Source organism: Mustela putorius, unplaced genomic scaffold, assembly GCF_011764305.1.
Source record: "Mustela putorius furo isolate JIRA1106 unplaced genomic scaffold, ASM1176430v1.1 tig00003845_pilon_pilon_pilon, whole genome shotgun sequence".
Classification (NCBI taxonomy): Eukaryota; Metazoa; Chordata; class Mammalia; order Carnivora; family Mustelidae; genus Mustela; species Mustela putorius.
In genome coordinates this window covers 27,358,565-27,385,081 of record NW_025421998.1, presented here as the reverse complement: position 1 = coordinate 27,385,081, position 26,517 = coordinate 27,358,565, and the positions used below count along the sequence as shown (strand labels likewise).

The window sequence follows — 26,517 nt, the reverse complement described above, 5'->3', positions numbered from 1 at the left end:
TGGGTTACCGGGGTTAGGATAAACTGCAGACCTCTTAAAATGGTCCTTGTTTTCTTTGTGATTGATATATAGTAGAACAATGTTACTGAAAGTATGCTTTTTTTCTTCCCCATAGCTAAAATTTTGTGGATTTTAACACCAAAATTTTAATTCTGTGTGGACGTAAAATTTTTAATTAATTAGGAAAATAAGTTCTGTATACCACCATGAAGACCTTACTGTTAGACCTCAGAATAGGGGGATGTTAGAACGAGATGCCACAGTGACTTGTAGGACCCCTCTCTGCATCTCAGCCCCAGGAATATCTTCACCATGTCACACCACCTATGGTGATCCTCTTAAGGATGATCAAACTTATAACAAGTTATCTACTAAGCTTCAGGGTCAAATAAAGTGAAAAACTTGAAGTCTTCCACAAGAGTAGGGAAGCTAAGAGCTCAGGTTGATGGGAGTTTCTGAGATGCAGATGAGCGTTTCTGTGGAAAGTTAGTACACGGATGGGTAAAGGATGAGAGGAAATTTGCTTCATCAAATGTAAGGAAGTCACACAAGATGGCAGACCATGGTCCTGACTCTCCACACTGTGTCGGTGGTGGAACTGGCTGTGTAATTGGTGGCCTCAGCTGCACAGGAGGTACGAGGGAGGTGAACCTTCGTGACTGGGAGACCAGGAGCACTTGCATTCAATCCAGAGTTGCACAGCATCGTGATGTTCAATAGACCCAAGGCTAACTGAGCATTTGGTGTAGGACATAAGTCTTGGGCAACATTGGCTGGAGGAAGGCAGGATCTTAATCTATGAAAATGTAGGCATCAGTTTTGAAAGTGAGGAGAACTCAGACACTAGGAAAAAAAATCCCAGGTTCTAGTTACTGAATTTGATGTTGGTTAAAACACAACACATCCACTTGCTGTTTTGTTTTGCTTTGTTTTTTAAGACTTTAATTATTTATTTGAAAAACAGTGAGTGAGTGAGCTGGGAAAGCACAAGCTGTTCTAGGGGCAAAGGAAGAGGGAGAAGCAGACTCCCTGCTGAGCAGAGAGCCGGATGGGGCGCTTGATCCCAGGACCCTAAGATCATGACCTGAGCCAAAGGTGGCAGCTTAACGGTGACCCACCCAGATGCCCTATTCACTTGCTTTTATTCCCCACTGCAGTTAAGTAGATCAGTCTGTATGCAACTTTGAGTTCAAATACAGTGAGAGCCTCTCTGGGCCAAGATGTACATAATAATCAGGAAGCTCCGGATCTGAAGTCCCTAGTCTGGTTTTGTACCCTTTTCTTACTGTAGGAACCCAACATTTGGATCAGTGCAGTCCCTTGATAAGATCTCACTCACACTTGTGTTTATGTAGCACCATATCATGTTGATTTCTGCTTTCTGTTTTTTTTGGTAACCATGAATTTTGTCTTGTGTTTTACTTGAATGTTTAGTGCTCACCTTCATTTGCCTGCTCTGTTGGTTCATGTTTTCCATGCAGTTAACACTGATGCACCTTCTTAGTATCCTGACTGCCGCGTACTTGGACCTACACTCCCATTTACTTTTTTCTGGTCCTTTCCATAGCCTGCAGTTCTCTCTAAAGCCTAGATTTTTGGTGTGCCACTGCCTCTAAATATCTCCTTTAAATGACCTTGCATAGAAATTAGTAGTAAATCATGAAAGATATTCACTTTACTCCAGGAATCTAAGTGAAGAAGCTTTTAAAAATATTACTTGCTGAGATAGCTGAGTGGCTCAAGTTGGTTAGGCATCTGTCTTTGGTTCAGGTCATGATCCCAGGATCCTGGGATCAAGTCCCTCATCAGGCTCCTTGCTCACGAGGAAGCCTGCTTCTCCCTCTGCTTCCCACTCCCCCTGCTTGTGTTCTGTTTTACTCTGACAAATAAATAGATAAATAAAATCATTTTTAAAAATAGTATTTACTGTTAAAGTCAAAGTCTTAACATTAATTTTAATATTTATATTGTAGGGGATGCTTTGGATAAGACTGAAGAGCGACTGGCCTATGGCATAGAGAACAACAGCACGTTGCTGGAATGTACCCCACGATCTTTGCAAGCAAAAGTTATCTGGTTTGTACAGAAAGGACGTGATGGAAGGAAAGAGGAGGTAATTCATAGCTGCACATTCACTCTGTGCTGTCTTACTTGTTGTGTGTGATTAGTAGATAGATGATGACTTATTTGATGTTTAAAAATGAATCTTCCAGGGGCGCCTGGGTGGCTCAGTGTGTTAATCCTCTGCCTTCAGCTCAGGTCATGATCTCAGGGTCCTGGGATTGAGCCCCGCATCATCGGGCTCTCTGCTCGGTGGGGAGCCTGCCTCCCCTTCTCTCTCTGCCTGCCTCTCTGCCTACTTGTGATTTCTGTCAAATAAATAAATTAAAAAAAAAAAAAACCTTTAAAAATGAATCTTCCATTGTGCTATACATGTGTTATTTAAAAAGTGGATTTATTTACAATGTGTGATTTATATACATATAAAAAATTTAAATATATACATAGATTTCTATGTGTATATAATTTATATATGCTGTAAAAACCTAGATGTATATATAAAATTTTATGTGTATAAATATATATTAAAATACATATATACATATATTAAATACACAATAAATATATACACATATAAATAAATTCTATACATATGTATATGTGTATGTATAAATTTGGATTCTGAAAATTGGATTTTTATTCAGTAGATACTCAGAGTTTCATGATTTTAGTATCATGTTGTCAAAATGATTGTCTTAAATTTTATCACCCAAAGCAATGTTCTAGAAAAATAACTAATTTAAACACCATTAACATATGTATCTCAGACACATGGATAATAGAATTAAAACAACAGCAGCAACATTAAACCAATTGTTTGATAAAGCAATTGAGTCATACATGAAACATTGCCACAGGGGTTCCATTAGTGCCCACTGGGAACAAAAGAAAGGCATCAGTTTGTTTGTCCTTTTAAGTAGGTTTAGTGTGGAGATTATATTTCTATTATCTAAATAATGAGTGAGGACTCATTTGTGCTCCTTTTATAGATGAAGAGTAGGAAGCAGTTAAAGCACACATAAGGGATAGTCTGGAGGCAGTTACTGGATAATCTTTTTATGAGCCTCAAGGGATCTGGTTTTATATTGGCCAAGGTCAAGGGCATGACCCAGTTAGTAAAGGCAGGTAAAACATTATAGATGCTTATGTGGGCTTTGAACTCAATTTTCACAAAAATGGAATTATAAAAGCAGTAAGAGTGAAATTTGGTTAATTAAAGGGAAATAGATCTTGGTGACTGCTAGCAAAATGTTTCTCGGTAAAAAGAAGGTTGCAAATTGAATAAGGGAAAAAAAAAATGTTAGACACCTGCCTTAGGACCTAGGGAAGAAGTAATAGGTTCACAGTGGGTAGAGAAGCAATCAGTGAAGCCATCAACTGTAGGTTCCAAACGTAGAACACACTGACTTTTTACGCCTTTTTTTTTTTCTTTCTAGCCTATTGCAAAACTAAAAATGCAACATGTTTTTGGTCTAAAATCATGCAGTATGTTCTGGGAGAGGATTAAATTTATAAATCCCAGTTTCCTGGAATAGTTATTAGAGAGGAAGACACTCAACAAAGGCTGTTAGAGATAATCTAGAAAGGCAATCAAGGACAGGAAGATTCTCTTAAGTTTTCATGACCTCATAAGAAAAAACATGTGTCCAAAAATGTTACAGCATATTGCACTAAAGCACATTGTTGATTTAGTACTGAAGAATTTGCTATTCCACAAAGTTGATGTGAAATTGATTTTTAAATTCTGTCATAACTCACTTGGCAGGAGAGGACCCGGGAATATTCTATAGCTCCTCTCATTGAATGGCTTCAGAAGACAGAGAAGTCATTCTTTCATCGGTGGTTTTCTTCTCTCAGTATGTTCTGGTTCTAATTTGAAAGTCACTGTAATCTGCCTCATTTGGAAATCTTTACCAAATCATTTTGACATGCTGCATCCATCAATGTTCAATTATAAGCTTCTTTCTCCTATTGTTGATATAATCTGCTTCTCCTTTCCCCAAATTTTAGTTTCTGTTTTCAAACTTCCATGGCTGATCTATTTACTGATCCTTGAAATTTTGTATTTGTGCCATGCATTATTTGTTGTCATCATATAATCCTTGGTTATTGTAGACATAGCAATATATATTGATTGATTTAGAATCTAGAACAAAACACAAAATTGCTGACTTCATAAAAAGGGAGATGTGTTTGCTGAATGCACAGAGCAGAATGACTTTGATTGTGGGTCCTTTTAGAGTTTGTTTTAAAGTTCTTTGAGAGTCTAACTTTGGAGTTTTTAGAGGTTTTTAAGATTTTTTTTTGAAAGCCATTTTATTATAGTTACTACAAACAGAGGATTATTCTATTATCAAATCTTGACCATTGTATAAGATACTAAAATTCTTCCCCTATGTTTCTTACCTCATATGTTAATGCTTTTAGTGCACTCCTAGAGAGTAGTCAGCCAGGTTCATCATAGACACTTTTAGCTGTAAATCATTAATTTATAGTCAGCCCATAACCTTTGTTAAAAATTTTGGTTGTCACACACACACACACACACACACACACACACACAGACACACACACACACCCTTTTATGGAATTGGAATTTTTGCCTCTGGAACTTTTGACTGCAAATCTAAACTCAGCCCCGTGGAATTCTCTGGAAAGCACATATTTAGGTGAATAAAATGTAGCTCACATAAAGCTTTTGAAATGCTACATAGCTAAATTGCTAGAATGCATCTCGAAATTCATTTATCTAGTTTCTAAACTGGATTAATGCTCTTCTCTCAGGCACTTTGTGGTGTGCTGCTTTCTTAAATAACACCTATGAAACACAATCTCTGTGCATTTTATTAATTCCACAAATGTTTATTATTCCCTTGGTTCAATGATCTTAGTTAGGATGTGCCTCAGTTCTTGTGATACCTTGTGGGAAAGGATTTTAATAGAAGTCTTTTTGGGTGAGACTGTTCCATTTACCACACACAGAATCTGCAGCGGTTGGTAGGTACTTTACCTTACTGTTCTTACATCTTACAAATGCACATCCAATGTCATGGACCTCTTCTTACAAATGTAGAAATGAAGACTGAAGGAGATATAGGTCCTAAACACAGTCCATGAAAGACCCAAGGTTTGAACTCTGATATTCCTGACTCCAAAACTCAGCTACTTCATATGTAGTCATTGTCTAAGTACCAAGGAATTTGCTGGGTGCCTTTTGTAGAATATACCGTTTTATTCTAAAACCTGATTTACGGGGGACAGAATCAAGACACAGAATGTTTAATCACTTCCCAGATTACTGACAGGTAGTAAAGTCAACTCAAATCCATGTGTCTGTGTCTTCTCTACTAAACCACACAGCCTTCTGAAATCGGAACCCCAAATACAGTTGCAGATGCTTTGGGACAGGTAGCAAATGGAAAACTATTTCCAACCGAAGTTCTGGAATTTGACTTCTAAAAAAATGGTCCTGATATCTTCTTGATTTTTACGTATATATATATATTTTTTCCATCAAACTTCGGTGAAACATGCTGCTGCATCCTTGAGAGCCAGAACAGTAGTCCTCATGTTTATTTATTTACTTTTTTTGGGTATTGCGTCCTTTATTTATTTATTTATGTACTTTTGCCAACGGGAATGTGCTTTTTTTTTTTTAATTGTCTTAGTCACCATACAGTACATCCTTAGTTTTTGATGTAGTGTTCCATGATCCATTGTTTGTGTATAACACATGTGCTCCATGCAATCTGTGCCATCACCAGGCTCACCCAGCCCCCACCCCTCTCCCTTCTAAAGCTCTCCATTTGTTTACCTGAGTCCATAGTCTCTGATGGTTCATCTCCTACTCTGATTCCCCTCCTTCATTTGTCCCTTCCTTCTTCTAATGTCCTCCATGCTATTCCTTATATTCCACAAATAAGTGAAACCATATGATAATTTACTTTCTCTGCTTGACTTATTTCACTCAGCATAATCTCTTCCAGTGCTGTCCATGTTGATAGAAAAGTTGGATATTCATCCTTTCTGATGGCTGAGTAATAGTCCATTGTATATGTGGACCACATCTTCTCTATTCATTCTTCTGTTAAAGGGCATCTCAGCTCTTTCCACAGTTTGGCTATTGTGGACATTGCTGTTATGAACATTGGGGTGCATATGACCTTTCTTTTCACTACCTCTATATCTTTGGGGTAAATACCCAGTAGTGCAATTGCTGGGTCATTGGGTAGCTCTATTTTTAATTTTCTAAGGAACCTCCACACTGTTTTGCAAAGTGGCTGCACCAACTTGCATTCCCACCAACAGTGGAAGAGTGTTCCCCTTTCTCCACAGCTTCTCCAACACTTGTTGTTTCTTGCCTTGTCCATTTTGGCCATTCTAACTGGTGTAAGGTGGTATCTCAATGTGGTTTTGATTTGAATTTCCCTGATGGCTAATGATGATGAACATTTTTTCATGTGTGTATAGCCATTTGTATGTCTTCTTTGGAGAAGTGTCTCTTCATGCCTTCTGTCCATTTTTTGATGTTTAGATATGAAGAATCACCTGTAAATTGAACAGTTCCCACTCTAGGCACTGATGCCATGAATCCTTATTATACAAGGTATACATCAGTGTGTTCCCATTCTCAGTTTCCCTTTCAGGCTTCTACTCTGAGAGTAGAAAAAGGACTGGTAGAAATAGGATTCTGTAGCAAATTAAATGTTCTCTCTCATTTGAGCCTATGTAGATAGAAAACCAAGAGCACGCTACCTCGTTTTCTTGTTTTTTTTAACCAAAATAATGCTTCATTAGTTCTTTGGCAACTTATCTATTGAGTTCCCAATATGCCCCGTTTGCATAGAACCTGTATTTGGGAGAACAGAGGAAGATGATGGTGTTGATGAAAATAATAGTACAACTAAATAAGAACCACATTTCATGTATCTGATGATCTGAGAAGAAAAGTACAAGAGAGGTTACTTTTAGGGAGAAGTTGCAGTTTTAAAGGGATGTTCATGGAGGGTCACCAACTCAGTGACATTTGAAAAAGACTTGACAGAACTGATGTAGTAGGCCATATGCTAGTATTGGAGAACTTTCTGGATAGCGCGAACAGTTGATGTAAATGCCCTTGTGATGGGAGTGCCTCTGATCTGTTCAAGGAGCCCTAGAGTGAAGGGCAATGTGGCCAGAAGGGAATGAGCAATAGGGACACTAATAAACTAAAAGTCAAAGAGAGAGGGAGAGGGCCAGCTCATGCAGGGCTTTGTAGGCCCTTACAAAGCGCTTTGGTGTTTGCTGTGAATTAAATGTGTAACCATTGGATAGTTTGCAGCAGAGCCATGACGTGATCAAAATTTGGTTTATAAAGGGTCTATTAAGAATATAATATGTGGAGGTGGAGAGAAAGGCAGAAGCAGATGATCATTAGGTGATAGGGACGTAAATTCTTCTGTTCACTGATACAACATGAACTCTGTATGTGCCCTTTACCTTCAAGGTCAAACGATGTGCCCATGACTGCCTCAGACACATAAAAGCAATGTGATTTGCATATGCTCTCTGTTCTTATTGAGAATCATGAAGGCTGTTTAACTTCTCAGGTAGAATACTTTTTCAACCTTCTGGTCTCGTCTATAAGTTTCTGCAATTAGTATTTTAAACACAGTAAGTACTCAGAGGGTACATTAATAGGTGATGAGTAGTTCATAGCCTTCGCCCTTTGGAAACCGATCGTCTTACAGTGAATACAAGAATGTCAGCAGATTAATTATAGTATATTGTGTTCATTAAACTTATGTTGAAACTTCAACATAAATTGTCCACCAACAGTTTGAGTATGGAGGTTTCATGATGGACAGTCAGAAAGATTCAAGGCACAGCTGACATGTGAGCCAGGTCTTAATGGATAAGTAGAAGTTAACTATCAGAAAGAATGGGATAAGCACATGTGTGGGGACGAGAAACAACACGGTATGTGTAGATCTGTGGCTGGAAATGAGGATGCAGAAGTGAGTGGATAGATCAAGGGACCACCTCACTTTATTTATAAGCCATGAAAACCCCTTAGACAACCGTTTAGACACATTACTCTAGAAACTTGCATACAGGCTTTGAGGAGAAGTAGATGTCAAGAAGACTATTTAAGAAGGTATTTCAATAATCGGGCGGAAGATTTTTGACCGGAACTAAACAATAGTGGTAGGAGAGGAGAAGATAGTTTTCATTTTTATGCGATGACATGGAATGCGTTTGATTTTTGAGAAAAAAGAGAAGCAATCAAAAATGATTCACATGTTCTTGGTTTGGGTATTTGTGAAGTTCATGGTGCAGTTCATGGTCTGCAGGGAGGAATAGAAGGTTTAGGAGAAGAATGTTGGGTCATTTTGGCCATGTTGAACTGGGGTCTCCTGTAAAGCATTTAGGTGGAGACTTTGGTAAATATATGTTCAGGAATCTAAAATACAAAAGGCAGATCTGGAATGGCAAGAGATATGTGAGAGATGTCGGCATAGAGGTAGTAATTAAATTGATGGAGGTAATAAAAGTAAGTAGTAGAGCAGCAATCAATACTTAAATATCATTTCCTGTGTGCCAGGCAGTTCCTAACAATTTTAAGTATATTAATACTTTTAATCCTCACAATAGCTTTATGAAGTAGATACTGTTATTGCCCCCACTTAATAAAGAAACCAAAGCACAGAGTGATTGAATTACTTGCACACTATCACATAGCCTATGAAATCAGTCTGAATCTGAGACCAGATACTCTGGTTTCAATTCTGGGTCCTTAGCCACAGTGTCACAGGTGCTTCCAACTGCCTGGGCTTACCCTGGAGAATGAGGAAATAAAAGGCAGTATGAACCAAGCCTAGAAGTAAAGGGGAAAGAAACCCCATCTAAGGAAAAATCAGAGGATAAATTCTAAAAGATAAGGTGAAAACAGAAAAACAATCCTAATTATAGTTCACCTTCATTTAGGGCCGACTAGGTGCCCTGTGCTAGTCTAAATGCCTGGTGTGTAGTAACTTACTTAAAAACTACAACAGTTCTCTGAAGTAGTTAGCAGTACTGTGTGCATCACGGAGATGAGGTTAAGTAACTGATGCCAAGTATGACACTGGCAAGTACCTCCAGAGTAGTGCTGCTTAAGTAAGTAGACACCGTGGAGTCCGTGGAGTGTGATATCATTGATCTCAGGGAAGAAGAGCTGGATAAGGAAAAAGTCATAAACCCCGTGAAATTTTCAGAAATGAAGTACCTAGTGTCCCCTGAGAATGTGCTCAGTGGGGTGGTTACTCCCGGAGCCCACTAGAAATAGGCTAAGGGATGAACAAGGCTGTGGAGAATTAGAAACAGCTAGTGCAGCGTATTTTACCTAAAGGTTTGAAGGAGAAAGAGAGGTAGGTCAACAGAGGGAGACAAGAGGAGAGAGAATTTGTGGGTTTTGTTTTTTTTGTTTTGTTTTGTTTTGTTTTTGTTTTTGACTTCAGAAAGAAGGTGACTTGGTCATGTTTATGGGTTGAAGGGAAAAAGCCATCGAGAGGAGAATTGATGAAATAAGATAAAGAGCTTATGAGAGAGAACCTAACTATAGACAAAGGTGAAGGGGTGAGTTTCATGAAGGAAGAGAAAAACCCCTCATTGTCTGAATTGGGAAAAAAGAAATTAAAGATTTTATGAATGTGGATAAGGAAGATAATTTCACAAAATTCAAGTTGAGCTCTAATCTTGAAATTCCTTGTCTATGATTATTTACCTTTGGCATACTAGTTCAAATATTCCTTACCTATATAAGGATGTATAAATGATATTTTTGTGATTGCAGAGGACAAAACTATTATAAACGTAACTAAATCACCTAAAGTGATACACCCTAGTTTATGAATTCTCAGTTCATGTACTTGAATTTATAAGCTTCCAAAATAATTGCAAAAGTTTGATCTTGAGTAACATTCCAAAGGAAAGGAATTCATACTTGTTAGGTCACTTGGTTAGACAATTGGAGTATTTCTTTGTGCATTTCTCTTTCTCCAAAATGCATAAGGACTACATTTTAAAACTTAAGGAAATGAAGGAAAATTTACATATGTATTTGTTGCTTAGATTTCAATGTTTATTAATTCACTACATGTATTTTCCAAGTTATCATGGTAAAGAAAACCGTAGTTTCGTCAAGCTCTTCACGAGATTAGTAAACAACTTTTTAACCTTAATTATAATATTCATCTTGAATGTTGTAAATTTGGAATAGATGATTTTAACCTGAAAATAGAGTATTTCTTTGAACCTGACAATGATTTAAGGCAGAAGTTGCAAACTTCTGGCCCTCCACCTCCTTTGTAAATAAAATTTTACTTGAAAACTGTCTCGCCCATTTGTTTACCTAGTGTCTATGGATGTTTCCATCCTATAACCACAAAGTTGAGTAGTTATGAGAGAGACCATATGAACTGCCAAGGCCAAAAATCTTTATTGTATCACTCTTTACAGGAAGTTTGTTGGCCTTTGATTTAAGGTAGAGTGAAGCTTTATTAAATGAGCATTATTGTGAAAAATATCTCTGTATTTTGGATAAAAGGTTTTTTTCATTAATAACCAAGCCCTCACTTTGCGCTAAGCACTATAATTTCATTAGAATGAGTTTTTGATAAAACTAAGCAATATGATTTTTTTGGGGGGGGGGGAAGTGTGATCTTTTGGACTTATTCATTAGTCCTTTACTGACAAAAGCAATGTATGTCCTAAAGATACTGTAAATAAGGTTGAGTTCAAGGAAGGAGTTGAATTACCATACACAAATCCCCAGTGAAGAAACTGGGGGCCAATCCCAAAACACATAAAATATTCTCCAAAGTGATATAAGGCAGGAAAGTAAGTCGCTGTCCATAAGACCAGCGCCACACTTGACCCAAGCACAGAAGTTTCATTTTCCCCTTGATCCTCGTTGGTTTTCCATTGTGGATCCTTTCTTTAAGGGCAAATATTTCTGTGTGTTCTTGTGTGTCTTAAAATACCTCATTTTAAAATAGCTGATTGTCTGCATTGTATAGACCGCTTAAATAATGCACAAGTGTGCATGTTTATTATAGAAAATCCAAGAAACAATGTAAGTTGACATCAAAACTCCAAGACTTCAGTTTCCCCCACTCTCTGAATTCTTTTTTTTTTTAACTGGATGCCAAAAGTGGTTACTTTTAACTCTGCTCTCAGACCACCTACTAAGTAGGATGAATTCATCAAAGTCATTTGAATACTGTTGAGAAATCTAAGAAGCATGGTTAACTGATCAATCAGTGGTTCCTTCCGGATAACTCGGAGCTCATTGCATCCCTGCAGAATTTGCACAGCTTTAAATAAAACTAATTTTATTGGTGATTCAGTGCATTGTGGAGACAGCTTCTCTTGTGAAACCAAGAGAAAAATGGAGTATATAAGTTACATCTTTTAATGTTGCAGATTTATTACATCATCAACACTAGAAGAATTAAGAAGTAAAATCTCATCCTTATTCTACCATGTTGTTTGCTAAGTGACCTGTATTTTCTTGACCTTCCCAGTGCTAACCCATGACAGAAAGCCTAAGGGATCAATGACAGCCATAAGTTTATGATACTGTCTTTTTACACATGTACTGAAAGCATGAGGTTTGTTCCACATGAATATTATTTGTTTTTCTTGTTGTCATAACAGAAAGTGCATGAACTCTCCCTCATTTGAAACATCTGCTTAATAGTTTTGATGTTTCTATTTCAGTCTTTAAAAAAATCTCCACTCATCTTTTCTAAGCCTTGACAAGCATATGTTTATAATGTCATTTGCCCCATATTTTATTTCTGGAGTAATTAGCAGTGTAGCCCATTAATTTCTCCCCCCCCCTTTTTTTTTAACTTCACAGTTCTGTAAGTGGAAAACAGAGAGCATTATTTTGGTCATAAGGATAGAACTGGATCTAGCAGTTTAGATAGAACTCTCTTTGGCTAGTTTTCCAGGAGAATACTGAATATCTTTGAAAATTAAATGTGCATTCCTGAATCTATGGAATCAGACAGAGACCTGTGTTTTATTCCTCACTCTGACATTGGGCATCTGATTAAACAAACTAACATGGTTACTCTGCAAGCCCAGTGTCAGACACATGGTGGATGTTCAACAATATCAAACAATATCATATGAACAAATCAACATATGTTCAACAATATCAAAACAATATCATATGAATTCTCTTCACTCTAATTCCCCTGATCCCAGGTTAAATTATAGTTCCTGTGGTTTTCTAGATAATAAAAGATACCTCTGCATAGAATTTTATATCCATTCCACATTGTGTGAGTCCTGTAGAATAGCTTATATTGAACTGTACTTGGGCATCTTGTCTTGACCTTGAGATGTGACCTTAAGAGAATGTGTTTAGTATAGTGCTCTTGTTTGGATGCTTGTATCTATCTCATTTTATGAAAACACAGAAGAGATTATTTTTTTTCCTCAGGCCTCAGTGCTGGGAAAAGATGTTCTTGTTATAAAGAGTAACTTTATTTTTGTTCTAATATTTTTTTTTATTTGAGTATAGTCAACACACCATGTTACATTACTTTCAGGCGTATGACACAGTGATTCAACTTCTGTAGACACTAGGCTGTGCTCCCCACAAGTGTAGCTGTCATCTGTCGCCAAACAAGGCTATTACATTATCATTGACTATATTCTCTATGATAAGGAATATATAATTTAGGGTCATTTGAGCCTTAGAATTCAGCATACTTTCCTCTTTCCTTCAATCACTAGGTAACTTAGTGTTGACTTTGTAGTCTAAATAGACCAGTTGTGTAGTTCCTTATGGTATACATTTCTGTGTTCAAACATCATCTTTCTTTCATCCCTTCCTTTTATTTTCCCTTCATCCTGATTATCCCGATATTCTTCCATATGGAAATTTTTAATAAAACATTACCCTTACACTGCTGTTTGTGTATTTTGCAGCATTATTTCTAAAATCGTATGAGAATGGTATACTAGAGCTTGAACAGATCTTACAGACTTAGTTTATTGGTTGCCAAACCAAGATAATCATTATAAGCATATCATTTGGTTCACAGCACATTGTCATAATAGGTTCATACAAATCCTTCTTGTTTGACTTCATTTTTCCTGGACCACCTTTATCAACTTTTATGTTTGCTTCCCCATATGCATGCCGTGTAATGATTGGAGTAAGTCCAATACTACATCATTTGCACTATATTGAACAAGTATAACATTTTGAGTACCCATGAGCTGTAAAAATAAATCTATTTATTCTCCTTCTCTTTATAACTGAACGCTGTGTTTCACGGCTTATTACTGTGGCTCTTTCGTGCCTCTGACTTAGCATCCCACAGCATGGCTCCATTGATCTTGATGGATCCGTCATCCTCAGAGTGGACCAAGAGTGTCATTAATTCCCACTACCACATCTTTAAGGATCATCTCTTCAAGTAACCTCTGACAGACCTGGGTGCAAATCTCTGCATTCTTGTCTTGTGACAATCTTCATTTCTGTGATTCTGTCAGCTCGCTTTCCAAATTTTGGCATCATCTGCACTCTCAAAGTGGTTTATGTGGATTCCCATTTTCCCATACTCTCACCAGTTTTTGGTATTTTCTATTTATTGCCTGTCTTGCTGGTAGAAGGTCGTGTCTTATTTACATTAGTGTTTCTAAAATTGCTAGTAATATTGAACATTAACTTGTGTACTTTACATTTGGGTTTCTTCTTCTTTGATTGCTTTTTGATATGTTTTTTTCCCTATTTTTCTCTTTTATTTTTCCATTTTCTTGACTTTCGAGAGTTCTTTGCATTTCTATGTATTCATTTGTTCTTGAATATAAATGTTCCAAGTTTCCTCTTTAATATAGTTGATGTTTCTCAAGATAACATTCTTTCACAATATGGTTTTGAGTTCTTATTTATGATAACTTTCTTCTCAGCATCTTCTTGTGTTAGACAAAGGTTTTCCAATTTGGATCTTTAGTTAATCTGAAGTATATATACAACTTTATTTCTTCTCTACATAGTGTGATAGGTTTCCCTAAATGAGCTATCAAGTAATTCACCCTGTTCCTGCTGGGCAGTCATCTTGATCATAAAGCAGGTTCACATTGAAAAGTGTTTTTTAAAAGAAGAATTTTATTTTTATGCAGTGATGTATGATATATTTTCTGTAAGTCAACTGATTTTTTTTTTATTGAATATAGGCCAGATAAACAAACAAATATATGTTATTGGTCTTTATTTCTTGACTAAAACTCTATTTCAGTGTTAAATATATTCTGAAAGAAATGAGTTAAAGGCCTATGTCTTTCCTTTTCCTATGAAGAGCGTGGACCCATATGGTTGATACACATGGAAATCACTGCTTCTTCCTGACCAGCTTCCAGATGTGCTGGGTTCTTTGTTCAATTACTTTTTTTTTATTTGACGTTACAAAACATACTGAATCAATCTCTATAACTCAGAATATTAAAACCATTTTCAGTAAGAAATGCTGTATTTTTGTAGATTGCCTATAAGAGTATTTGATAAAGTGATATATTATGTATCATCTTCTTGGCCAAGGAAATCAGGTCTACAGACATAGAGAAAGTACAGCTGATAAAAACAATTGTGTGATCAAGATTTGCTGCTGAAGGTACCCATGTGGACTAAAGTGGAAAGATTAAATCATGGAAGGACTTCAAATACGAATTTCTAAGTCACTTTTATTTTTAGGTATTCACGGGCTATGGAAGATACATTTAACTTTCACAGTGATTTAACATTCATAGTGTACGGCCATCCAGATTTTGAAGTTAAAACATCTTTTATTACTGAAATTTCTAACTCATTGTAACAGTGAAGGGAAACCTACATTCTGATACAGGCACTATCTCTAGCTTGCAAATAATTGCTGGAGGACAGTTCCCATTGTAATTGTCATGCTTCCATGTCTTTGAACTTGGCTGGACTTTATATGCACACAATACAGTGTTTCTCATATTGGGCTTCTGATTTTGAAAGAATTACCTGCTTGAGGAAAAAAAAAAAAAAGCACTCCTAACCCAGTGGCCAAGGATTTGTATCTATTTTCATTTTTGCTTTTTGTTTTATTCTAAAACACTTTCATAAACTTGTTGTTATATGCCAGAAATTACACTGGATGTCTTTTTTATGTTCATATTTGCCCTCTCACAGGAAATATAGTAGGGAGAAAACAAAGGACCATATTCAATGCGGGTATTTGTAAGCAAATTCCTTCCAGGCAAAGACAGTGTCCTAGGAGTGCTTTTCCTATATATCTGTGAAGCATGTCCCTTCCAGTAGTTACCGACTGCTCCTGAAATCATGCTGGCTTCCTCCTTGTCCAAATCACTACTGGATCTACATAGAAGAAGTGAATCACTTCTGGACATACCTTTATGGGGATAACCCATGGCCTTGCATCTTGTACACTCTGAACAAACTAGTATGTTCTCATTTTCACTATGTTCTGAGCACTCTCCTCAGTATGGAATACTCAGTATAATTAAAAGATAGGCCTTTTTTCTTATGAAACTTAAAATTAACAAGATGAAACTTGCATGGCAAAATTATTTGACAAGGAATATAAATGTCAGCTTGTGTGCTACAGATGAGAATGCTATTGAATTATAAAAAGAAAGATGAGATCTTTGGGGCTGAAAAGAAAGTATTCATTAAAAAGTGAAAGTGTAAGCTTGGAAAGAAATTTTACAAAATGGATTGGTGGATGGTAGAAAGGAGTTTACTAATGGAAAGGAAGAATAAGACCTGAATCAGCCATGCAAGAGAGAAAGAAAGTGGCCATACAAGGAACCGGGAACAGAGAGAGTTCGGATAAGGAAGACTTGACTCTGGTGTCTGTAAAGGTTGTCTCCACCATCTGCCCTTGAAATTAAAACATGGTCTTGGGCTTCTAGCACAACTTGTATTAAAATGTTTATGAAATACTCATAAGAATGAAAGAAAGAATGCATTCTTTATGCATGTGACTTTTATTCAACTATAGATGCAAAATAAATTTACAAATAAGATACAGACAATTCTATGTATCATTTAAATCTTTATTTAATGTGATCATTTTTTACCACCAAAATAAGGCATCTCCATGAACGTTACATAGGACACAGACTCCCACATACACGTGTGCACGTGTGTGCTTAAAACAGCTGCCTGTAGCACTTTGTGCCATGTGCTGACTCAATCCCCCTAACTCTCTATACCAGTGACTTCAAAACTTTTTATGTACTTTGCTGCATAGGGATGTTCTTTGGTTTTTATTTGGCTGGAAAGTATCATTAACATACTGCATTCATCTTTGTTCTCAGCAGCTGGAAACATTAAAGCTCTGAAAATGGTTCAGAGTCTATGATAAACACCAATACTAACGATGAAGTTGATCTCCCCTATGATCCAAAATATAGTTTATTAATTTACATGATTACCATGAAGGTTAAACACAATCATCCAAGAAGTCTTTACAGAACACTCACTGATCTCCATCCAGAAATGTACCTATTCCACCAACCCTTGAGAAGCACTAGAGTGCGCTGTTCGGGGGTATGGTTTTAGAAAGGCAGGATCTTGTTAACTGAACAATTCTTACCTGCTTGAGCAAGCAATAGAATCTGGATAAGGAGCTGACAAAAGGAAGTGAGATTTGAAGCAGAGTAAAATACTACTCTTTCATTGAAAGAAACGGGAAAGGTTTCAGTCAAAATCGCTGAAGGACTTGTTATTTTTTGCAGATAATAGTGCATACTCAGTTGACAAAGGTTAACAGGTGACATGATGGTAGGAAAAGAAGGAGGACAGTCTCACAGGGGTGTGAGGGAGGCCCATTGGAAGAGATGGTGTTTTAATTCAGCCTTTTCCAATATGGAACCAGCAGTAGGGAAGTCCCTCTGACAGGTACAACAGCGTGGGTCATGAAACAGAATCAAGCTGAGCCTAAGAGAAAGACGGAAGATTTGGGAGGAGTCCACTATGAGGTAAGATCGAAGTATCCATCACAAAGTATGACACTGTGGGAAATTAGTGAAATGGAGTGAACGGTTCCCACCATCACCACAGAAGAAACGTTGATGGGAATTTATAACGTAGTGGGTCTGAGGGCATAATAATGAGAAGGAAGTAGAGCAACACATGAGGATAGATGGACTAGAAGAAGAAGAATATAATTGTCAGGAATAAGGAAGTTAGTAAAGGGGGGGTGCAGTTTGCATGGAAAGACAGTGGATTGTAAATAATGAAGGCTCAGGGAAGTTTCAGTCAGTGTTCTGTAATTAACAGGAAACACGAAACAGTAGACCATATATGTGTAAGAGACACTGTCCTAGGGAAGCTCATTGAAATGAGGAAATAGATGAGTTACCAAATGAATGCCAATAAAACATGAGATCAGGGAAGGATGGAGGATTGTGCCTTAGAGGGAAGAAGAAGTCTACAGAAGAGACCAAGAAGGAACCAAGAAGAGAACCGGGACAGTAAAATGGCATGTACCAGCCTGTTTTGAAAAAGAAACAAACAAAAATAAGGTTTAAGAAGGCAGATCCCTCTGTCACATATAGCCACGAGTTTAAAAACATTGGAGGCTGAGCTTCACAGTCTGAATCATCCATGACATGTGATAAATTTATGGAGGAAGTAGTGGTGAACATAAGCAGGGACGCCAAGTCATTTGAGTTCCTGCCTGTGGCAGGAGTCCTGGATCCCTCCTCAGCAAACCTGTCGACAGATGAACAGTTGTTTGATGTAATGATGGTGGTTTTGGTTCAACAGCGCTTCCTGCTTGCTCACAAGAGAATTTCTTGAGTTAATGGCTGTTGCATTCTGCCTACTTGGACACGGTCCTGCCAAGTCAAGGGAAGCCCCTGTCTGGGATTTATGGAGCTCCTTCATCCAGTGATGTCATTCTGGAACTGCTGAGTAATTAATTTACCTTACATGGCTTGTGGTGGGGGGACAAAACCTCCTGAGAGCTTCATAATTTGTCTTATGGCACTGCCAATGCCATTTCGCCATGATTCACAGATTATGTAGTTACATAATGATATACAATCGTGTGTTGTCCACACTGCAACTTTAGCCATGCGGGATCTGATTAGGGCCCCGGAGAGCTGAACCCAGCAGGCCTGCCCAGGACCTACCCCTGGATCCAAAACATGCTTGTCTTAATGGCCTTTACTGCCAGAGTGGTTGTGACTGCTTAGTCTGCACCTTTTGTCTTGGCAAAGGCGAATATTGTTTTCGTTTTGTATTCTCAAGGGCCAAGTTAGCCAGTGTAATGGGAATGATCTTTATAGCACCCATGGTATGATCCTAGGGCATCTGAAAACACCTCCTGGTTTGTTTTTAGCTGAAGAACACTACACAGGAAAGGGAGAGGTAGGTGCCGGTAGCACCGTACAAAGTGTTCTCACTTACATTATTTTATTTAAATTTCACAACAATCATTAGGGTGACAATAGGCTTATCTCCATTTTTAGGAAGAAAACTAAGGCAGAGATTGTACATAAATGCCCTACATCACACAATTCATAGATAGTGGTGGAAATATTTGAGTATAGCTTTGTCTGATGTCAAACCATAGACCTGCCATTTATCATATGAGCTATATTTTTCAAAAACGTTATTGTGCTCTTCTTACCTTGAATTGTATTTATTTATAGAAGTCATGTACGTAATTTATTATGTCACAGACATAAAAAGGTATTTGAGCCCTGAAGTTATGTGCAATACTAATATTTACTGGAGAGTGAGATTCTTCAGAGCAGATGATGGATTTTTCTGACTTATTTTTATGTCTCTGTGAAATAGAAAGCCTTGTAGAAATCTAAGGAGTGCTCACTTCATTAATGAATGGACGATTTTTTTTTTTCTTTCTTCATAAGGAAAGAGAGTGAAGGTATCTCAAATCTCTTAACAGAGTTCCTTATAGAGACACTAGTCTTTACTTTCTGGAAGGATAAGAACCCGCGAACAAACAGTGTGAGAAATGGCTTTTGTGCTGTCTGCTAAGAAAACGTTAAATCAACTGGACAGATTTGCACTCTAATGTTGAGTGCTCTGCTGAACTCGATGGCTTTTTCTAATGATTAATTGAAATCATTAGGGAGAAACCTCTCTCGTTCTGCTCTTAACAATATTGATGTGAAATGACCTTAAAATCATCAGTACGCAGTGATTTCAAATGTAAGTTCAGCATACACACGTCATCCTTCTCACTCGCTCGGTCACTCGGACGCATCTATGACTCTCAGGAATTCATCAGGGGATCACAAACATTTAGAAAGCATCAAGACAGTGAAAGGGTTTCTAGGTTGGTATTGTATCCTGAAAAATATTCTAGTGGCATTAATTTTCTTGTTGTTGCAGGTGAAGACAGACGACAGAGTGGTTAAGATGGACCTCGGTTTACTCTTCCTGAGGGTTCGCAAAATGGATGCTGGGACCTATTTTTGCCAGACCGTAGAGCACGGTTTTGTCCATACCGTCCGTAAAATTACCCTGGAGGTAGTGGACGAGGAGAGAGTAGAGGAAATGTTCCACAAAGACTATGAAGAGGACGGGCCCCACAAGATGCCCTGTCCAGTCCAGACCAGCCTCCCACACGGGGCAAAACCCTGGTATAAAGAATTCTTGCAGCTGATTGGTTACAGCAACTTCCAGAGAGTGGAAGAATACTGTGAAAAGGTCTGGTGCACAGATAAGAAGAGGAAAAAGCTCAAAATGTCGCCTTCCAAGTGGAAATATGCCAACCCACAGGAAAAGAAGCTGCGTCCCAAAGCCGAGCACTATCGCCTGCCCAGGCACACCCTGGACTCCTGAGGGGGCGAAACCGTCTGCTGGCTTCTGGAGAATTTCTGTTTGGAACCGAAAATAAACAGGACGACCAGGGCCACAAGGAAGAGAAACCACTCAGCTTTCTTTGTATTGCTTAAAAGAGTTCTGTAACACAGAAATGACTGTGAAGGTATTATGATAAATTATTCTATGTACTCATTGGACTGGTTAAAAATCTCATAAAATTAACTAATTTTTCGGAACAAATGTATTCCTCAGTGGCTTCCCACTATATTTACCAAAAAGTGACCCTAGCTGTAGTTTTGAGTACTTGGCTGCTTTTCCTTAACAGTTATTATTTTACCCTTGGAAGACTTGGGATTACTGGAATATTGGTGAAAAATCAAGAGATTTTCATAAGCATGAAAAAAAATGAAATATATATTTTAATCTTTCTGAATTCTATCTTTCCTCCACGATGTAAAATATACAGAATATCCAGTACTTTAACGTTCTCATATGAGCTGTCTGTACTTTTTAAGAATTCTCGTGTTAGTATCTAAGCTATGTGTTGTATGAAGCAGGTGTGTTGTAAGTATCGTAAACCATGAAAGAAAAATTGTGGTCACCTTGAGGTTCGTGCCCTTCATAAAACAATCCATTCATTTCCATTTACGATAGTTACATTTCATGATGAAAACACGTCCTTTCAATTTCACTCCACAGCATAAAGAATGAAGTTAAGGTAACTTCCAATTAAGATATATATTAAAAAAAAATAAAAAATAAAACAAAAAAGTTGAAGTTTCAGTTAGAAGTCTAACTGAAAAAGTTTTTGCTGCCCTCTTGTGGTAGAAAAAATATATTCTCTTTTTTCTCTTTTTAAGATTGTCTAGTAAAGATTTAAAAGCAGCTTCTGTTAATCCATCTTGTCCATTTTCAGGGAAAAAAAAAACAAATAAAAATGTCTTATTGCTTATGTCATGCTCTAAGATGGAGATAATGTGTTTATGAATAATTTATTACCTCACAAGCCAAAAATGAAGATATTACAGCATCGAAGCTCTATTAAAACTTAAATTTTATTCCTTCTAAATAATCTTCCCTGAAATACAAAAGGTACTCCAGAAACAAAAGTTTGTTATTTTAAAAATGTTAAAGCAGATTGCTGTCAGATATCAAAGTTCCCTATTTTAATGTTAACAAATAAGAAAATTGTTTCACGAGTTCACTTAACTCCCAAGATGTCTAGAATGCTTTTTCCTTCATAAAGAGTATCAAAAGTTTTTATTTTCGAAAAATGCTGGTTTCTTGAAGTCTTTCCTTCTCCTTTTCATTTAGTGATTGCCTTTCTAAAGTGTGAAGTTTTGTTGAGATTTTTGTTTTTTTTATTTTTATTTATTTTTTAAATTTCTTTACAGTGTTCCAGCATTCATTGTTTATGCACCACACCCAGGGCTCCATGCAATACGTGCCCTCCTTAATACCCACCACCAGGCTCACCCAACCTCCAAAACCCTTCCCCTCCAAAACCCTCAGTTTGTTTCTCAGAGTCCACAGTCCCTCATGGTTTGTCTTTTAAATAAAAATTAAAAGTGAGAGAATTACACATGAAAAAAATTATAAATATTTATTTAAATGTAAACCTTATTCATTTCAGTTCTCAAAGTTAGCTTATAGGGTATATAACTCAGAAAGTCCAAGTGTTGATAACTTGTAATGACTTGCAATTTCATTCAAAAACTAAGAAATACATAGATTTCTTTAAAAAAAAGTTTAAAAAGTTCATTTGTTAAGCCACCAAGCTCCAAAAGGTCTAAAGCGTGGAAATACTTTGAAAATTAACATTCTCTGAAAAATACAGTTGCTGTTTGCCCATGAATCCACTGGAGGTCATTGCTGCCCACCAATATTAACTGAACACAGCATATTTATCAGTAAAATCCTGCCCAGTTGTAGAGAAGTAGAACCATAACCACGGATCACAGGGTCTTTAGCAAAGTTTATGTCCGAAACACTCAAAGTGAACAGATAAGTCAATAAAGCACAATTTACTGAAAACATTCTGCCATTATACAAGAAAAGGGAAAGTGGGGTTTTTTCCTGTATTCAGATTTCTTTTTTTAAGTAAGGCAGATAACACATACGTTGTTGCCATTTTTGTCCAACTGAAGAGATAAGACGGAGGACAATAACTTTTCTGTGATATAAGCCTTAAGAATTAAATATACCTTGAAGCTGTTCAAGTAAATGAGATGACTAGTAAGAGGGGGAGCTTTTTAAAGTGCTAATTTGAGAGAATTCTGATAAGAAAATTTAGAGGACTCAAGTCCACAATTTAGAGAGAGCACTATATTTTCATACTTATATGTGTATACTTTCCCCTTTTGCTCAGTCTCTCCCCCTTTCTTCCCTCAAACATGCGTGCCAGTGCAGTGCACATGCGCGCACACATCATGACGTACTTTAGATAAACCAGCATTGTCCTCTCAAAAAACCAACAACCTATGTTGCTCTGTCCTTGAGAATCTGAAACATACCACAAAACGCATACCCCGTCTTTTGTCCTGTCTGGTGTCAGAATTCGAATTCAGGATCTCCTTTGAGAAATGTCCAGGCTTGGAAAATCACAAATGGATTGACCAGATTTATCCTCTTTTTCTCGAACTCAGGAAAGGACACGTGTTTAGCTACCTGCAAGACAGGGAGGAATTAAGAGTGGGCCCTGACCCACTGCATTTTGCCCAGTCATGGATAGACCTGGGGAAGAGAAATTGTGCCCTTCAGGAGCAAACATTAGGCTGAGAAAGAGTCATAACCACCCATCCTACGTTCAAGGAGGCACCTCCGTATAAGATCAGTCTCCTGCTTCTTCAGATCTCCAGTGTGTTGTGCTCTGTGAAGGAAGAGGTCCTGGGAGTAGAACAAGCCTTGATACAGAACAGTGTGTTTCTCCTCTTTCAACTTTTCATCAGCCCTACCGAGTGAGGGGTGTGGATTTGTTGGCAAAGAGAATGGCACCTTGAAAAGGCTTTGCTTCAGGAATTGTGAGATCTCTTCCATGTCTAACATTCTACATTGCCATTTTTTCCCTTTGTTTTTATTGCTGAATATTTCAATGCAAAGCTATGAACTTGGAGAAGCAGGGATTAAAGTGGAAATAAACACAAAGAAGAGCTCTAGGGGGGGAAAAAGGGAACAGAAAGTTTTTGCCAGTTTAGTAAATGGCAGGTCTGTATATACTTTAGAGCTTTTTCTTTGCCCAAATTAGTTACACACTAGGATGTTTTTATGGAGTGTTTAATATTTGCTATAGGGTGTAGGGCTTTGTAAATCTTCATAGCGACTCTGAACATTTGTAAAATTTGTAAAATACAATAATAGTTCTGAGTGTTGGTGTTAAGCATGAAACAAACACAGCAGCCATTGTCCTTAAAAATGAGTTGTCTTTAGCCTGCCAGATACATTAAGAAAACCGCTTGGGATCGGGAAGATACCTGAGCTCCCAGAGCAAAGTCCCTCGTAGATGCCGCGTGGGGAGGAGCCCACGTTCTTGTTCTTACAGCAGAGAATCGCATCCGAGTCACTTTTGCAAGAGCAGTGCTCATTTTTCAGGCCAACAACTGTTGCTTTGACTCAGTTATAAATAATAGACTTTCCACGAACACTGTTTTGATTGTAGTGTTTTATTTAAGCTGGTATGTTTATTTTTTTTCTTGGGAAGAGAGCATTATATTTTGGCTTTTGTTACAACTGAATGTGTTCTGTTTGTGTTTAGATAGCTTAGTAACAAGCTAGAGTACTATATGGGGAGGGGGCGGTTCTTGCCTCTCTGATTCTCTTTTATGTGCCCAGGTCCAAAACAGCATGTGCTTTCTTACTTCCTGTCACCAATTAGAAGCAATGAGACTTACCATCTAGCGGTCAGGTCCAAAGACCACTGACCCTGCTCGGACTATCTTGTGGACCTGCTGCTCTACACTGCATCTTTTGCCTGTACCCTTATGTACGATTTCTATTTAGTGCAACTTAGATGCTAAAGAAATAAATATTTGCTAAACCCTTACGTGCTGTCTGGGGAGTGTTTTCTAAGGTTGTGTGAGTTAAACTCCAAAGTTTCGGAATGTGTCAAAGCCCACGTGTAAACATACAATGCTAGGCTAGTGCTGGTGTTCTTTAAGAAGTTAGAAAAGCATTCCATTTCCCTTTTTTTCTTTTTTCTTTCTTTCTTTTTTTTTTTTTTTTTTTTTTGGAAATTCAGAAGTCCACTTCCTCAAGGAGGAAAATGTCCACTCATCTCATTCCCTTGCAGCATTTGGGCTTATTTTTGCCACATCATGTTTGTAGGACCAGCAGCTGGAAAAGCCTTTCAAAGCTGCATCATCCAGATAAGAGGGGTGATGAAGGCTTTTGTAAGGGTAACTCGTAGGATGGTTACAATTTTTGCAGGCCTTAACATCTACCTTAATATATGTAAATGACTGTTTTCTCTGCTATTTTTATTAAATCTCATTGGAGAAGTCATTTAAATGAGATTTGGTGTTAAGGGAATCTCTCTTTGGGAGTTTTGTTTCCAAGGCCGATTTTGTTGTTTGGGTCAGTAACTAGTTACCATATTTTATTTATTTTTACTTATTTTTATTTTTGTGGTACTTAAATTATTGAGTGAATGAATGAGTGGATACTTAATGTTTAAAGAATTCTTTAAAATGATCCAGTAGAAAAAGTTGGCAAAGGATACAAATAGGTCGTTCACAGGTATGGAAATCTAAACAGCCCATTCAGTGTGTTTTAAAGCAGAAATCTGGCAGAAGCTTAGGGATGTTGTTTCTGGCAGCCTTATGATATGGTTATGCCATTAATGATAACTGTTTCCACTGGTTTCAGACTTGCATTCCTGTACAATACAGCACCCTATTTTCGTGGGGTACTTGATGAGCCCGTTGAAACTGCCCTTTGGCTATCTACTCAGTTACCAATCCAGGAATCGTGGAGAAACAGTTGCGGTCCCTAGGACTCTCTTACCTGTTACTCAAAGGAACAAAAGCATGCACCCGTTTTGCTTCCTAAAGTATAGAAATGCTAAGCATGCCATTAAGTTATATGAATAAAGAAAAATTGAGTTGTATTTGTCCTGAGAATGTGTTTACAGTTTTGACCGGAAAAATTCCAAATCCTACTTTTTCACTTGATGCAACTTGAAACACACTCAGCGTCCAGCTTTGAAAGTGCATTTCGAGTGTTTGGAATGTTGTGGAGTGTACTTCCAATTATGAATCTCGAGACTCCTGCTCAGGGTGGCTTTGAAAAGCACACTTGAATCTGGAGAAGCCACAATGAGGGAGCAGTGATAAATGGTATGCAGAAAGAGAAAATAATTTAACGGAAAAGAGACAGCAAGAAGATGGCTGTCTGCGAGACAGGAAGAGGGCTCTCACTAGAAATGACCCAAACAGGACCTTAACCTTGAACTTGGACGTCCCAGCCTCCAGAACTGTGAGAAGTGAATGTTTGCAGTTTAAGCCACCCAGGCTGTGGTATTTTCTTATAGCAACCTGACTGGGCTAATACTTGAAGGAAAGCGGACACAGATAGAGACGTTCAGCATGAACAGAAACATGTAAAATGAGCTCATCAACAAATATTCCAAAACATCGGAAAAGATCTAAAGTTAAGTATACAATCATATGTGGGAAAAGTGGCTATGATACGTTTATATAAGTTATCATGACTGCTGGCTTATATTTTCCAAGTTGTAGGTGGGATTTCGTCTCTGGATCAGAATAGGTTCTTGGAGAAGGAGAAAAGAAAATGATCTACTCAACTTTCAACCAACAAAAGCTAGTGACAAGTAGAATGAGCCCTTGGAGTCGATTCCATGAATTCAACCCAATTTGAAAGAATAGTTGAAAAGTTTCTTTTACATGTTTGATGGTTGGTGGTGGGTTTTAACCAGCACAAAGCAACTCAAATTTATTATCTTGTGATTTTTTATCAGTCAGAAATCAAGGTACGTGCTCAGCTCGACTCCCTGCTTGAGATCTCAACAGACCAACATCACTGCACCAGCTGCCTGGGCTTTGGGGAGGAACTCACTTTCAAGCTCATCCAGGTAATTGGGAGAATTCTGGTCCCTGGGGTTCTAGGACTGAGATACCTGCCCCCTGCCTTCTGTATTTAGTTTCAACAATGGACCGTTAAGTCCTCCTTACTCTTGGCATCTCTGACTCTCTGCTGCATTTCTCTGCTTCAGACTGGAGAAGTTTCTCTGCTTTTAAGGTACATGTGATCAGGCTGGATCCATGGAGATAATCCAGGCTAATCTCTTTCTTTAAAGATGTATTACCTTAAATACATCTGCAGAGTCCCTTTCACCATGGAATACAACATATATTCAGGTTCTGGGGATTAGGATGTGGCCATATTTGGAGCACACAATCCATCCCCTGCCCCCCCTCCAAATTTACGTTCTTCCCAAACGCAGATTACATTTATCCCATCTCAAGGTCCCCAAAGTTCTCTTTCTTTTACAGCGTCAGCTGAAAAGTCCCAAATCTTATCATCTGCCTTTAATCAGGTGCAGATGAGACTTTTGGTATAATCCTTCACATACCACTAGGGCACGATTTCTTTCCATGTGTGGTTCTGTGAAA

The 26,517-nt window shown here is 37.7% G+C and overlaps 1 protein-coding gene and 1 long non-coding RNA gene across 25 annotated transcripts in view; both read left to right on the top strand.

Annotated features, from left to right (window-relative positions):
* Window positions 1–21,165, top strand: part of SEMA3E (semaphorin 3E) — a 252,655-nt gene extending 231,490 nt beyond the window's left edge. The window contains exons 16-17 of the mRNA XM_004739629.3: window positions 1,974–2,113; window positions 19,457–21,165. Coding sequence (XP_004739686.1) covers window positions 1,974–2,113; window positions 19,457–19,909 — 593 coding nt within the window. The 3' untranslated portion in view covers window positions 19,910–21,165. The remainder of the gene's footprint in view (window positions 1–1,973; window positions 2,114–19,456) is intronic.
* A 3,372-nt stretch (window positions 21,166–24,537) lies between these two features.
* The window catches only part of LOC101680813, a 78,106-nt gene continuing 76,126 nt past the window's right edge, over window positions 24,538–26,517 (top strand). For 7 of the 24 annotated variants that reach the window (XR_001180879.2, XR_001180871.2, XR_001180873.2 and 4 more), the window contains exon 1: window positions 24,541–25,976. This is a non-coding gene — a long non-coding RNA (uncharacterized LOC101680813). Of the gene's footprint in view, window positions 25,977–26,517 lie in introns of all 24 variants that reach the window. The other 17 variants (XR_198518.3, XR_001180880.2, XR_001180868.2 and 14 more) reach the window with 6 other exon arrangements.